The following is a 14,642-nucleotide window of genomic DNA, read 5'->3' as shown; positions in this document are numbered from 1 at the left end:
TGGCTAAGGGTTAAAATTACATTTTTTCCTGTTGGGAAAGTTCCTTGATACTGTTGGAAATTACCTCCTCTTCTGGAATCTTACTCCACTGGACAGATGAAGGAGGTAAAACTGAAACAACCGTGAATCAAATCTCTAGATTTTAGAATTGATCTGAATTTACAGTTACTACCAGAAAATATTAAAGGCTTTGTAAGTAATATGGCCTTAATTTACATATTATTTACATAACTCACAGATACATCAATATTTGTATTACTCTTATTACTAACTGTTGGCATTAATTTGTTCAGGGAAACTACACATTTACCAGATTTTATATGGTCAAATCTATTGAAAGCAAAAGATAATTTGAGAGGGACTTGGATAAAGAATGGATTCTCTTAACTACGCAACAGCATCTGCTTCAGCTGTGGAAACTGAGAATCAAAGGTAAGTGCCTTTAAAAAAAAAAAACAGATTTTTCCTGGATAAGAGACTGGATGGTAATATGTACTGTATTTGAATTACTGGGAGGGCATAAACCATTGTCAGTAATGAGTGGTGTAAATGTAATTTTCAAGAATTGGAACAGAAAAGGCAAAACTTGGTTTGGACAGGCCTTTTAAGTTTTTGAACTATGTAAGAAGATTGGTATTAGTGAATCTATCTTGCTTTAAAATCAACTTGTTCTCATTTCACGTTAGCAAGGATGCTGGCTTATGTGTTATGAAAGGTATCTAGTCTAAATCATTGATCTCACTGGGAAATCCCATGAGCATTTCTAGTATATTCACATCAGATACCTCTCTACTAAGATACTCTTGTTTTATTTAGGGGAGGCTTTGTCTTACTTCGTTTAGGATCTAGCAGTGAACAGGATGCCTTTATGGAACTTACATAAAGGAAGATCACTATGGCAGTGGCGTTATGGGCCACTTTAGCAGTTTGTTAGTACTGAGCCTATCTTTTAAGAAATTATTCTAAGTATGTTTTCCTGCTTTGATTTTTTTAAAATGTATTACTGGTAATAAACATTCAGTAATTTGAGAGAGTGCGATTAATCTTTCCCTGTTTTCTAGTGACAACTCTTCATCTGGTAGCAGCTTATTTAAAACTCAGTGTGTTCCTGACCCACCTAAACGGAGGCAAAGAAACACTATTAGAAAATTGGTTAACATACCCAAAAGTACTCAAGCAACAGAGTCATCTAGTGACTCATCTATAGAGCCAAGACCACTGACTTTAAAGGCTATTTTTGAAAGATTCAAAAATAAGAAACGTAAACATAAAAAGAAGAAATACAAACCAACGGGAAGATCAGTAGGAAGACCAAAAGGAAGGAGAACCACTAAATACTCACAAATTACTGAGAAACAATTTAAAGACAAGAGACCTGGTTTCCCATTTTTAGAATCAGAAAATGGAAGAAAACCATTACCTTGGAGAAAAATTTTAACCTTTGAGGTGAGTTATTATTTATATATGCTCATACACAGCTTAAATGTGTGAAATGAGTTGTTGGTCACTTTAAGAATTTAGGTAACACGTGGAACATGCAATTAGCAACTTTGATAATACTTCTTTATCCTGACTATACTGCCACTTAAATGCTACCTCCATCTTTCAGTTCAACGTTGACTTGGGCTTCTGAATGTAATCTTCACTGGTATATTGGGTGTATACATCTGCATGTAAAGTGCTCCAAGGACATTTTTATACCTGGCTCTTAGCCAAACAGGTTTTAAACATCATTCCTAAAACTCATAACGCCTAGTTATTTTACTATAACCTAAGTCAAACCCACACCTGACTTTTGTGTTCAGTGGCTTTAGTAGATTTCATTTCTGACAGAATCATCTGACAGATAAGCCAGTTCATAGCAGTAGACTCAAATATTTGAATTTTAAGTGACTGCGTAATTTGTAGTTACTTGTTCTAAAAATCTGACTTATTGGAAAGGATTAGTAATTATTAACGTCTTATGTTTAAAAGTGACTAAAACAGACCTTTCAATTTGCATTAAAGTCTTTAGAAGCATCCAAACCATATACAAGATTTGTGCTTGTTTTTCTTGGTGTAACAACTTTGGTAACTTGCTTGGTAGAACAGTGAATTCTCGCCATAGGGCAGAGTTAGAGCTTCCTTGTTATTTTAGAACATAAGCATCTATCTGGTAGAAAAGTTTTTTTCCAAGTCTGTGACTTACAACAGGATGTTCTGGTATATAGCAAGCAGTGGCAAGAGGATTTTTTAACTACCTTGAAAAACTGAAGTATGAATACTACCTCAAGGAATCCTTGAAACAGATGAATGTTGCTGAAGATTTAGAAAAAGAAGACCTTGATAGTCGAAGATACAAATACTTGGATGATGATGGGTCTCTCTCTCCTATTGAAGAGTCAGCGTAAGTTCAGCCATTGGGACAATTTTGAACATTGTTGTGGTTTTAAGTTTTAATGTTGCTCCACATTATACTGTTTAGATTTTAATAGTTTTAATGTTTAAAATTCATATTAAATGTTCAGTCTCTCAGTCATGTCTGACACTTTGGGGCTCCATGGACTGCAGCATGCCAGGCTTCCCTGTCCATCACCAGCTCCCAGAGCTTGCTCAAACTCATATCCATCCAGTTAGTGATGCCATCCAACCACCTCATCCTCTGTCGTCCCTTTCGCCTGCCTTCAATCTTTCCTAGCATCAGGGTCTTGTCCAAGGAGTTGGTTCTTTACATCAGGTGGCCAAAGTATTGGAGTTTCAGCTTCAGCATCAGTCCTTCCAAGGAATATTTAGGACTGATTAGGATAGACTGGTTTGATCTCCTTGCAGTCTAAGGAACTCTGAAGAGTCTTCTCCAACACCACAGTTCAAAAACATCAATTCTTAGGTGCTCAGCTTTCTTTATGGTCCAACTCTCACATTCATACGTGACTACTGGAAAAACCATAGCTTTGACTAGATTGACCTTTATCGACAAAGTAACATATCTGCTTTTTAATATGCTGTCTAGGTTGGTCATGGCTTTTCTTCCAAGGAGTAAGCGTCTTTTAATTTCATGGCTGCAGTCACCATCTGCAGTGATTTTGGAGCCCCAAAAAATAAAGTCAGCCACTGTTTCCCCATCTATTTCCCATGAAGTGATGGGACCACATGCCATGATAGTTTTCTGAATGTTGAGCTTTAAGCCAACTTTTTCATTTTCCTCTTTCACTTTCATCAAAAGGCTCTATAGTTCTTTGCTTTTTGCCATAAGGGTGGTGTCATCTACGTATCTGAGGTTATTGATATTTCTCCCTGCAATCTTGATTCCAGCTTGTGCTTCCTCCAGTCCAGCGTTTCTCATGATGTATTCTGCATATAAGTTAAATAAACAGGGTGACAATATACAGCCTTGACACACTCCTTTCCCAATTTGGAACCAGTCTTGTTCCATGTCCAGTTCTAACTGTTGCTTCTTGACCTGCGTACAGATTTCTCAGGAGAAATTCATTAATTAATACTTTAAGGATTAAATGTTACTTAAATAAGTATTCATACTTAATATTTAATAATGCTGGTTCAGTTGTATGTCGTAACAGTATGCTATGAATCTGTCATCTGAGTGATAATGTTTTTAATATTACAGAGCAGAGGAGGAGATTGCAGCAAACCTTGAACATGATGAATGTGATATTAAGTTGGTGGTAAGTGACATTTTTATTCCATTTTGTTTTGGGAGGGCAGGAGTTGACAAAGGGAGATTTTTATCCTGTAGTGTTACTGTCTAATTTTAGAAAGGCTCAGTGCCCTTGGTGCAAGAAATGTGAGGATAAAAATGAGAATTTTATAGATAAATTAAGAACTTCAATTAGCAGTACTATGTCAATAGTATTGTAAGTTTTAATGAATTTTATTCTTACTAGGATATCAAATGAGAAAAAAAAATCCAAATGTAATTTTAAGTTGTATGTAATTTCTAGTGCAGTAAAATTGGTTATATATCTTACCAATACTTCTTATGCAGGAGAATAGTTATTTCATAATAAGTTCTGAATTTCCAAAGAAGAAGAATATATATTTGGATCAAGAGGAATATACTGAAGAAACTGCTTTGCTTAAAAAGAGAACATCAAAATCTAAACACTGGACAGAGGACAAAATGGCCTGAAAGAGAGATAGGATTATAAATACTGGACAAGGTAAACAGAATAAAATCGAAGATGTTAAGAGTGAATATATATGCCAGCCTTAGAAAAACACAACTCTGTAAAAAAATAAAGAATACTTATAAAGATTTGTAAAACTCCTGAAGTAGTAATTATAAGAAAAATTATGTAGATTGAGGCTGTTACTGCAGAGATTGACTTGACAAATAATAAACAAAAGTCCTACTGTTTTTGCCTATGATGGTTTATTTCTAAGGTAAGAGAACTTAAAGGTACCGTGTAATCTTGAAAAGTTTGCATGAACAATGATTTTTTTTTTTCAGCTACCTTAGGGTGCCTTCAACTTCCTGTTTTTGTTTTAGTTAGACAATTTAGTGTGAAATGCTGAGTACTGTAATAATTTTGTTGCTAACTACCTGTATTACAAATATCATTTTCATCACTACTGTATATAATGCATTTTACAGTAGCACTTGTGTTTGTTTTTGTTTAATTTGTGGACAAAGACTTACAGACAAGTGCAAAAGTAAATCCTCTTTTGCAACCCACAACTCATTGTTCAGTATGAGTTTTGATACAGATAAGAAGGAACATGATCCTTAAAATGGGTGTGTATTGATGAGCATAAAGATTGCTTCCAGGGCTATAAAGTTAAATAAGCTTCTAAATTACCAGCTGTATTGATCCTAATACTCAGTTCAAAGATGGGCTTCTTTTTTTAGGCTTTTATCTTCGGAATACAGTGTCTGGATTTTCCAAAGATATGTCTAGGTGAGTTTGGTTCAGATTTGTGTAAATATGATACACTGTCAGAACTTCTCCAGAGGTTTAATTTTTGAAAGGCATTTTTGCCAACTTGAAATTTCTATTCATCATGTAACAAATGAATATCAGGATTGGCATGTTTTATAGTAATACTTTGCTTGCAGGAAAGGGTCACAGAACTATAATTTAAGCTATCAGAATCTTCAGTATTCCCTCTTCAAGCATATGAGTTTTTAATCTAACACCCCCTATACAATTTATTTTTAAAATTTTATGGAATAGTTGCTTTGCAATGCTAATTTCTGCTGTACAGCAAAGTGACTCAGTTATATGATTTTTTTAATGATCCCAGAATATTAAATATTAATCCCCTGTGCTATATAGTAAGCCCTTGTTTATCTTACGAATTTATATCTGCTAATCCCAAGTTCCCAGTCCATGGCTCCCCCACACCTCCACCTCCTGTCCAACCACAAGTCTATATCTGTTTGTTTCATATGTGTTCATTTGTGTGGTACTTCAGATTCCACATATAAGTGATACCTATTTCTGACTTAGCTTGCTTTGTATATTGCTAGGTCCATCCATGTTGCTGCAAATGGCAGCATTTTCATATTGATGGCTGAGTAATATACACGCCCCTCCCACACATCTTTACCAGTTCATCTCAGTGGACATTTATGTTGGTTCCATATCCTGGAACAGTGCTGTAGTGAACAGAGGTGCATGTATCCTTTCCAACCATATTTTTCTTTGCGTGGGATTGCTCATATGGTAGCTCTACTGTTTCCTGTAGTGACAGTACCAATTTACCACCAACAATGTAGGAGAAGGTTCCTTTTTTTTTCTCTCCAACACCCTCTCTGGCATTTATTACTTGTAGACTTTTAAATGATGGCCATTCTCACCCTGATTTGCATTTCTCTAATTGTGATGTTGAACATAGAGAACCCACACCCCCTGCTTAACCAGTAAACCACCAGGGAAGTCCCACAATATTTTTTAAGGGATGCATATACTAAAATGAAGTAGAAAATTTAATAGTATAATGCTAGAAATGACTACACAGGACACATAATTTCATAAATCTGAATGATATACAAATGCCAAATTAGTCCTCCGTGATCCCCAAATGGTCAGAACATCAGGCATATTAACAATTTTCTGTATTTTCATAATTGTTATCAATGAGAAAATATTTTACATTATAGTTCTCAATTTAAAGCCAAAAATTCATTTAAATTGTTTTGTAGTAATCTGGGCACTGCATAGGTTAAACACATTGTAGTAATGAAGTTCTTAATAATCAAGCTTAAATTTACATATGGAATTTTTTGGTTCAGCTGTAATAGCTACTTGGTACTTTATACTGTCTTTCCTAAGCATTGATTTAAAAATACATATCCTGTGATTAATTTATGATGATTAAGCAACAGTTGAGGTCTATCCCGATGGGGCTTTTTCTATAAACCTACGTCGTTGGAAACGCCTCATAAAGTAACTATGTAGTTTCCTTTACTCATAGAACTACCTGTTAGATCTGTGGGAAAGAACTACAAGACATAGCTGACAATTAAACTATGAAAAACCTAACAATTTTTTTTTTAATCTTAGGTACTGGCATATCCCAATGATCTCTGTCAAGTTTGAGGGTATGATATGGGGTCGCAGAGTGGGACACGACTGAAGCAACTTAGCAGCATCAGCAACTTAGGTACATTTTAGTTAGTGACTATCATTTGGTGGGGGGGTTACCATTCCAGTTCAGATGATGAATTTAATGTTCAACTGCTGAATGATACAGATATGAACTAAAACTTTTAATTCTGATAGAGCTGAGTATAACAAAATATTTAAATAAGCATATATTTAGGTTTTGTTTTTTAATCATGAGTAAGTAATCTTTTATTTGGTATCTGCAGGAATTAATATGATTTGAACTTGGTGACTTTTTAGAGGTAAGTAGAATATTTAATTTCTATTCAAATAGGATTCAGAAGTTCTGAAAACAGTGTAAATGATTGTATAGTTTCCGATGTAAGTTTTATAGGTATAGAGAGGGTAAAAAGGTAATGACTAAGTTTATAGTTTAAGATAAGAGTTAATGTAGTTAGTTGCCTTGCTGGAATGACAAACAGGAAAAAATTATTTCACATGTTACAAAAATTTTAGAGGTGTGTGTGAAAGTAAATTTCTCAGATAGTATCATTACAGAATGAGGTTGGGGTGGTTCCAGTTCAATCAAAATTGCACTGCATGGTATCTGCATTCAGCAGTTTGTTCCTGCTGGCTGTTCAAAACACAGTGCGATATAAATTCAGTATCTGGCATCGTTGGTTTTTTTGCTTTGTGCATGTTAGACCTGGTATTTCTACTGATACAGTATCCTTTTAGTTTTTTATACTGTTCAATTTGACATAATCTTCAATAGTAACTAATACTTTTTTTTCTTATGGTTGTCATTAAGAACAAGACAGATCCCACCTTCTGACCCTAAACAGGTATTTTCTGTTGCTTTTAGCAGCTTTCCTTTACTGATAGTATGCTTAGCAAAACAGTGGAACTGTACAGGTGCTGCTGCTGCTGCCAAGTCGCTTTAGTTGTGTCTGACTCTGTGTGACCCCATAGATGGCAGCCCACCAGGCTCCCCTGTCCCTGGGATTCTCCAGGCAAGAACACTGGAGTGGGTTGCCATTTCCTTCTCCAGTGCATTAAAGTGAGAAGTCTGCTCAGTTGTGTCCAATTCTTAGCGACCCCATGGACTGTACCCTACCAGCCTCCTCTGTCCATGGGATTTTCCAGGCAAGAGTACAAGCCTTTTGCACATTCTCTTAAGCTTGGGAAACTTACTTAAAAAGCCTCATTCTACTGAAAATGGGCACTTGTTCATGGTGTCCATAAAACTGGTAATGCGGCTACATTGAGAACACAGGTTTTGCTTCCATCACTGTAATTTTATTGCAGTGGTGACAATGAGACCTGTAACATTTTTTTTTTGGCTAGGCTCATGAGTAAAAATTGAATATAATATGGCTTTTCAATATTAGGAAAGATGAAGGATTAAACACCAATGCACTTGCTATGTTTAACTTCTAGGATTCTATAGTAAACTGCTTGAGGAAATTGGATCTTGAAGATTACAGGTAAGATTTTCACTTTTCCCCCTTGTATTTAATGAAAAAAACTAGATGTTAAACAGCCCATTAGCTGTTTTATTTTTTTCAGTGATGTTATGATGATGGGCAAATTGTTCAACTGCTCTGAATGGGCTGAGTGAAAATAGCCTTTCTGAACATCCATATTAAACTATATTTTAAAACATGAAAGCTCTAAGATTAAAGTTGCCTGAGGACATATATGTTTTGCAACAAAGTTTAGGTATGAATGAAATTGTAACCAAATCAGTCCCAGTTATTGTTAAAACCCTTTTCTGTAGGTGGCAAACTTTGAAGTGAACTCCATTGAAGATCTAAGAGGCCCAACTAAAACAACTGGCAAGTAATTTGTTTTATCAGTCAGGTTTTGATGGTCATTACCAAGGCTTTTAGAATGCAGTTTCTTATTTGCTGTGGACATGACCGTAAAGCAAAATCCCAACTAGGTTTATCTTCCTGCTACTATGTTAGCATTTAGCCTATTGGGAACATTTTATTAGCCTTAATTAATTACTTGTGAAGGTCAGCACTGTTCTAGTACAAGTAGAACACAGCCATTTTTCTAGTTAGGTTTTATAATACCCAGACATTGCTAGTCTATGCCTAGCGTTTAACAGTCTATGCCTAGATTTCTGGAGTTTTCCAGTTTATTCCTGGGGTAGCTGGCTTCAGAACTTTACACGAGGATCTCTGAAAATGAAACCTTTAATATTTCTGTTATACAGGCATCACAGCTATGGATTGAGCAGAACTTTTTTGAAAGGTATGCACACATTAGAGAAAACAATTTTTGTAGGTCATTTCAAAGAGGGCTGATGGGACCAAATCCTGGAGCCCTTAACGCTGTGACCAAAGATTGAATTCTCCATTGGATATAACAGTCACTCAATAGTGCTATGTTTTCCTGATGGAGATACAAGCCATTCATATCCATGACTGGTGATGTGGAAAAGTAAAATGTAAATGTCTTGCAGACTTAACCAGTATCTACTCTTCTTCAGGTCTACCTTGAAGATGACAACTTTGGAGGAGCTATGGTGATGGATTGGCAGTGTAAAGAATCAGGACATGTGAAAATCCTTAAAAATTTATTGACTTAAATAACTTTCCCTATGTTATGAATAAAAAGAAACCATTGTGTAGAAAGTCAGCATATATTTCTGGCTGGAAGCTTCTCTAATGTTTTCTGTGGAGGAAATAATATCAGTTATTAATATCAGGCTCTGATGTGCCTTAGACATGAAAAGTTGGGGGTATGTATGAGATGCTGCTTACCTCATGAAATTCTTTTGTCCTTGCTGTTTTGGGCATGTGCATCTTGCTTTGCTTTCACTTCCTTTTGCTTTTTCATTTCAGCTAATTGAAGGTATAATCTGTAAGAAATTTATATGGAATTAAAGACAGACACTTCAGATACATGTTTAGTCACTAAAGTTGCATCTGACTATGCAACCCCATGAGGGATTTCCCATGGAGTGGATTGCCATTCCTTTGTCTGTCAGATATATATAAATCCATATACATACCCTAGTGCCCTTTGGTGCATATGGGGTTGTGCAGTCTTTCTATCTTCAGGAAGAGACACCTTAACTTTACGCACAAATGAACCTGAGTGGAGAACAAGCCACTGAGTTAAATCCACTGAGTAAAACCACTAAGTAAATACATAATTCACTTTGATAACAGATACCTGTAGTTTTCTCCGTTATTGTTTTGGTTTGAGAATTTCCAGAGGCATGAACTTTGTCCTTTATCTCTTTCTGCCTCCGTGAGGATCTCTCTATAAATGCCTTTTTTCTTTTTATGAATGCTTCTTGTAAGCTCTCTGGTGCAGCTGTACACCCTGAAAAGGTTTCTGTTTTTTTTTAAAAAAAGTATGTCAGCAGTACACAAAATTTCAAGTTCTCCTGAATGGATGTGGGTTCACCAATCTGATGCACATACCTGCACACACAGTTGGTTTCTCCAGTGGATGTTCTGACATACCTGGATAATCTGAGTTTTCTGTTTCTGACAGAAGAGGCAGAAATTCACTCACCTAATTGCAAGAAAATCATAGAAGACTTGACCACTATTCTGAGTTACCCACAGCAGACAACCTTCAAAAACTTAAAGAATGAGTCAAGCAAGCACTGAAAAATGTAAGGGATCGAACCCGGGTCTCCTGCACTGCAGGCAGACTCTTTACCATCTGAACCACCAGGAGACGTGGGTTCAATTCCTGGGTTGGGAAGATCCCCTGGAGAAGGAAATGGCAACCCATTCCAGTTCTTGCCAGGAGTATCCCATGGACAGAGGAGCCTGGCGGGCAATGGGGTCACCAGAGTTGGACACAATTTAGTAACTACACCACCACCACACAGCAAACACTCTTCCAACCCTAACCCTACACAGGAGAAGACTCTACACATGGACACTGCCACGTGGTCGACACTGAAATCAGATGACCTGACTGGCTCAGATCATGAACTCCTTATTGCCAAATTCAGACTTAAATTGAAGGAAGTAGGAAAAATTATACAGTGGAAGTGACAAAATAGATTCAAGGGATTAGATCTGATAGGGTGCCTAAAAAAATATAAGACACTACAGGAGGCAGTGATCAAGACCATCCCCAAGAAAAATGCAAAAAAGCAAAATGGCTGTCTGAGGGGGCCTTACAGAGATAGCTGAGAAGAGAAAGACAAAGGAGTTCCAAAGAAAAGACTGATCTGAATGCAGAGTTCCAAAGAATAGCAAGGAGAGAGAAAGCCTTCCTAACAGATCAAAGAAACAATAGAATGGAAAAGACCAGAGATCTCAAGAAAATTAGAGATACCAAGGGAACATTTCATGCAAAGATGGGCAACCTAATAGAAGCAGAAGATACTAAGAAAAGGTGGCAAGGATACATAAAAGAACTGTATGAAATAGATCTTCATGATCCAGATAACCACGATAGTGTGATCACTCACCTACAGCCAACTATCCTGGAGTGCAAAGTAAAGTGGGCCTCAGGAAGCATCACAAAGCTAGTGGAGGTGATGGAATTCCAAGTTGAGCTATTTCAAATCCTGAAAGATGATGCTGTGAAAGTGCTGCACTCAATACACCAGCAAATTTGGAAAACTCAGCAGTGGACACAGGACTGGAAACGGTCAATTTTCATTCCAATCCCAAAGAAAGACAATGCCAAAGAATGCTCAAACTACCGCATAATTGCACTCATCTCACACGCTAGTAAAGTCATGCTCAAAATTCTCCAAGCAAGGCTTCAAAAATACAGGAACAGACAACTTCAGATGTTTAAGCTGGATTTAGAAAAGGCAGAGGAGCCAGAGGTCGAATTGCCAACATCCACTGGAGAAGGAAATGGCAATCCACTCCAGTGTTCTTGCCTGGAATATCCCATGGACAGAGGAGCCCGACAGGCTACAGTTCATGGGGTTGCAAAGAATTGGACATGACTGAGCAACTTCACTTCATTGGATCATAGAAAAAACAAGAGTTCCAGAAAAATGTCTGCTTTATTGAACTATGCCAAAGTCTTTCAAGAGATGGGAATACCACACCACCTAATCTGCCTCCTCAGAATCAAGTTAGAACTATACATGGAACAATGGACTGGTCCCAAACTGGGAAAGGAGTACGTCAGGGCTTTAAATTGTTACCTATATGCAGAGTACATCAGGTGAAATGCCAGTCTAGATGAAGCACAAGCTGGGATCAAGGATTGCTGGGAGAAATATCAATAACCTCAGATGTGCAGATGACACCACCCTTATGGCAGAAAGTGAAGAGGATAGAAGGTGAAAGAGGAGAGTGAGAAAGCTGTTTTAAAACTCAACATTGAAAAAACAAAGATCATGGTATCCAGTCCTATCACTTAATGGGAAATAGATGGGGAGACAATGGAAACAAGACTATTTTCTTGAGCTCCAAAATCTTGAGTGGATGGTAACTTGCAGCCATGAAATTAAAAGACGCTCCTTGCAAGAAAAGCTATGACCAATCTAGACAGCATATTAAAAAGCAGAGACATTATTTTGCCGACAAAGGTCTGTCTAGTCAAAGCTATGTATGGTTTTTTCTGGTAATATATGGATGTGAGAGTTGGACTGTGAAGAAAGCTGATCGCTGAAGAACTGATGCTTTTGAACTGTGGTGTTGGAGAAGACTTGAGAGTCCCTTGGACTGCAAGGACATCCAACCAGTCCATCCTAAAGAAAATCAGTCCTGAATATTCATTGGAAGGACTGATGCTGAAGCTCCATTACTTTGGCCATCTGATGCAAAGACTCACTGGGAAAGACTGAAGGCTGGAGAAGGGGATGACAGAGGACAAGTTGGTTTTATGGCATCTCCAACGCAATGGGCATGAGTCTGAGGAAGCTCCAGGAGTTGGTGATCAAAAAGGAAGCCTGGCGTGCTGCAGTCCATGGAGTCACAGAGTCAGACATGACTGAGTGACTAAACTGAATAGCACTTTGCTAGCACTGTTTTGTACCATGTTATTGTGCTTTCCTGATAGCTCAGCTGGTGAAGAATCTGCCTGCAATAATGCAGGAGACCAGGTTCGATTCCTGGGTTAGGAAGTTTACGTGGAGATGGGATAGGCTACCCACTCCAGTATTCATGCCTGGACAGAAGAGTCTGTCCTCAAGGACAGGAGCCAGGTGGGAGTCGCTCATAGGCAGACAACTGAAGGACTAAGCGCCAGCAGCAGTAGCCCTAACAGCTTACCCACTGTCAGTTTTCTACTGTGAGCACATTCATACAGTGATACTGTAAGAAGAAATGCCATGTACAAAGCAAAGTAAAAATACCCTATCCCCTAAATTTCAACAATGGGTTGCTATAAAATTGAGATTGATTAATGAGAGCTGTGAAATTTACCTGAAAACAGCTCTTTGCCTCATTTTCTCTCTTTTCTTCTAGGGTTAAGTTTGCAAAATCCGTTTCAGCAATGCTGATATCACTGGTGCTTGTCAATGTAAGTTCTGGTTCTTCCATTATACCATGGCCAGATTCTGTTTCCTGTGTAACAAAGGGGAAACCACATTCAGAAGGGAAAAAATAATATACGTTATGAGAAAGAACAGGTTGTTCAATTATGGACACCAGAGAAGATCTACGTGGAGTAGGTGGCCAGACTGAGTAGGGGCTGTACAGAATCAGAGGCAGACATGATAGGACTGCATCCTATCTAAATGGAGCAGTGGCTGGCTACTGGGCTGCAGCCAAATGTAGGTCACTGCTGCTAGAGCACCCTTTTTAAGGGGCAGAACCTTTAACTACTTAAGAATACAAGAAAAATTCAAAAGGTGACCAAAACAGTTCAGTCGCTCAGCTGTGTCCAACTCTTTGCGACCCCATGAATCACAGCATGCCAGGCCTCCCTGTTCATCACCAACTCCCGGAGTTCACTCAAACTCATGTCCGTTGAGTCGGTGATGCCATCAAGTCATCTCATTCTCTGTCGTCCCCTTCTCCTCCCGCCACCAGTCCTTCCCAGCATGAGTCTTTTCCAGTGAGTCAACTCGTCGCATGAGGTGGCCAAAATATTGGAGTTTCAGCTTTAGCAACAGTCCTTCCAATGAACACCCAGGATTGATCTCCTTTAGAATGGACTGGTTGGATCTCCTTGCAGTCCAAGGGACTCTCAAGAGTCTCTCTAGCACCACAGTTCAAAAGCATCAATTCTTCGGCGCTCAGCTTTCTTCACAGTCCAACTCTCACATCCATACATGACCACGGGAAAAACTATAGCCTTGACTAGACGGACCTTGGTTGGCAAAGTAATGTCTCTGCTTTTTAACATACTATCTAGGTTGGTCATAACCTTCCTTCCAAGGAGCAAGCGTCTTTTAATTTCATGGCTGCAATCAGCATCTGCAGTGATTTTGGAGCCCAAAAAAATAAAGTCTGACACTGTTTCCACTGTTTGCCCTATTCCTCCCAGCAATCTTGATTCCAGCTTGTGCTTCTTTCATCCCAGTGTTCCTCATTATGTACTCTGCATATAAGTTAAATAAGCAAGGTGAAAATGTACAGCCTTGACGTACTCCCTTTCCTATTTGGAACCAGTCTGTTGTTCCATGTACAGCTGTGAAAAGAAGAGAAGCGAAAAGCAAAGGAGAAAAGGAAAGATATAAGCATCTGAATGCAGAGTTCCAAAGAATAGCAAGGAGAGATAAGAAAGACTTCCTCAGTGATCAATGCAAAGAAATAGAGGAAAACAACAGAATAGGAAAGACAAGAGATCTCTTCAAGAAAATCAGAGATACCAAGGGAACATTTCATGCAAAGATGGGCTCCATAAAGGACAGAAATGGTATGGACCTAACAGAAGCAGAAGATATTAAGAAGTGGCAAGAATACACAGATGAACTGTACAAAAAAGATCTTCACGACCAAGATAGTCACAATAACGTGATCACTGACCTAGAGCCAGACATCTTGGAATGTGAAGTCAAGTGGGCCTTAGAAAGCATCACTACGAACAAAGCTAGTGGAGGTGATGGAATTCCAGTTGAGCTATTTCAAATCTTGAAAGATGATGCTGTGAAAGTGCCAGCAAATTTGGAAAACTCAGCAGTGGCCACAGGACTGGAAAAGG

At 38.1% G+C, this 14,642-nt stretch overlaps 2 protein-coding genes and 8 non-coding genes across 13 annotated transcripts in view; 9 read left to right on the top strand and 1 right to left on the bottom strand.

Annotated features, from left to right (window-relative positions):
- The first annotated feature begins 293 nt into the window (after positions 1–293).
- On the top strand, positions 294–9,908 carry TAF1D (TATA-box binding protein associated factor, RNA polymerase I subunit D). Of its 4 annotated transcripts, XR_016036355.1 has the most exons (13): positions 294–432; positions 1,062–1,446; positions 2,211–2,386; positions 3,605–3,662; positions 3,983–4,157; positions 4,847–4,895; positions 6,504–6,603; positions 6,812–6,847; positions 7,357–7,390; positions 7,986–8,032; positions 8,326–8,383; positions 8,770–8,807; positions 9,046–9,908. XR_016036355.1 is itself a non-coding variant. In XM_088832205.1 (5 exons), the coding sequence occupies exons 1-5, from the start codon at positions 374–376 to the stop codon at positions 4,124–4,126; spliced, it is 822 nt and encodes a 273-aa protein (XP_088688331.1). In that variant the 5' UTR covers positions 294–373; the 3' UTR covers positions 4,127–4,252. The 4 variants fall into 4 exon arrangements, 1 of the variants encoding a protein (XP_088688331.1); XR_016036357.1 differs by lacking the exon at positions 3,983–4,157; XR_016036356.1 differs by lacking the exon at positions 8,770–8,807.
- Positions 4,592–14,642, bottom strand: part of CEP295 (centrosomal protein 295) — a 60,718-nt gene continuing 50,667 nt past the window's right edge. Inside the window, 7 exon segments of the mRNA XM_055416201.2 lie at positions 4,592–9,230; positions 9,320–9,344; positions 9,346–9,417; positions 9,571–9,652; positions 9,735–9,899; positions 9,989–10,082; positions 12,920–13,060. Of these exon segments, the coding sequence (XP_055272176.2) occupies positions 9,192–9,230; positions 9,320–9,344; positions 9,346–9,417; positions 9,571–9,652; positions 9,735–9,899; positions 9,989–10,082; positions 12,920–13,060 (618 nt within the window). The 3' untranslated portion in view covers positions 4,592–9,191.
- On the top strand, positions 4,593–4,719 carry LOC129549143 (small nucleolar RNA SNORA40). Its single transcript, XR_008684504.1, has one exon. It is a non-coding gene; the product is annotated as a small nucleolar RNA SNORA40 (small nucleolar RNA).
- LOC129549139 (small nucleolar RNA SNORA18) lies at positions 6,325–6,455 on the top strand. The gene has a single exon (XR_008684501.1). It is a non-coding gene; the product is annotated as a small nucleolar RNA SNORA18 (small nucleolar RNA).
- On the top strand, positions 6,652–6,724 carry LOC129549147 (small nucleolar RNA SNORD5). The gene has a single exon (XR_008684507.1). It is a non-coding gene; the product is annotated as a small nucleolar RNA SNORD5 (small nucleolar RNA).
- Positions 7,138–7,274, top strand: LOC129549134 (small nucleolar RNA SNORA8). The gene has a single exon (XR_008684496.1). It is a non-coding gene; the product is annotated as a small nucleolar RNA SNORA8 (small nucleolar RNA).
- Positions 7,746–7,879, top strand: LOC129549136 (small nucleolar RNA SNORA1). The gene has a single exon (XR_008684498.1). It is a non-coding gene; the product is annotated as a small nucleolar RNA SNORA1 (small nucleolar RNA).
- LOC129549133 (small nucleolar RNA Z40) lies at positions 8,115–8,187 on the top strand. Its single transcript, XR_008684494.1, has one exon. It is a non-coding gene; the product is annotated as a small nucleolar RNA Z40 (small nucleolar RNA).
- Positions 8,416–8,538, top strand: LOC129549138 (small nucleolar RNA SNORA32). The gene has a single exon (XR_008684500.2). It is a non-coding gene; the product is annotated as a small nucleolar RNA SNORA32 (small nucleolar RNA).
- On the top strand, positions 8,839–8,965 carry LOC129549135 (small nucleolar RNA SNORA25). The gene has a single exon (XR_008684497.1). It is a non-coding gene; the product is annotated as a small nucleolar RNA SNORA25 (small nucleolar RNA).

The sequence above is a fragment of the Moschus berezovskii genome, chromosome 25 (genome assembly GCF_049115385.1).
Source record: "Moschus berezovskii isolate FMDL1 chromosome 25, NW_MosBer_1.0, whole genome shotgun sequence".
Classification (NCBI taxonomy): domain Eukaryota; kingdom Metazoa; phylum Chordata; class Mammalia; order Artiodactyla; family Moschidae; genus Moschus; species Moschus berezovskii.
Note: the sequence above shows the minus strand (reverse complement) of the source record. Positions and strands in the feature narration are given on the sequence as shown.

Coding starts and splice junctions, on each gene's coding strand:
- TAF1D (XM_088832205.1), top strand. CDS start 374: ATGGATTCTCTTAACTACGCAACAGCATCTGCTTCAGCTGTGGAAACT. Junction 2,387..3,604: donor TCTCCTATTGAAGAGTCAGC/GTAAGTTCAGCC, acceptor TTAATATTACAG/AGCAGAGGAGGAGATTGCAG. Junction 3,663..3,982: donor AATGTGATATTAAGTTGGTG/GTAAGTGACATT, acceptor CTTCTTATGCAG/GAGAATAGTTATTTCATAAT.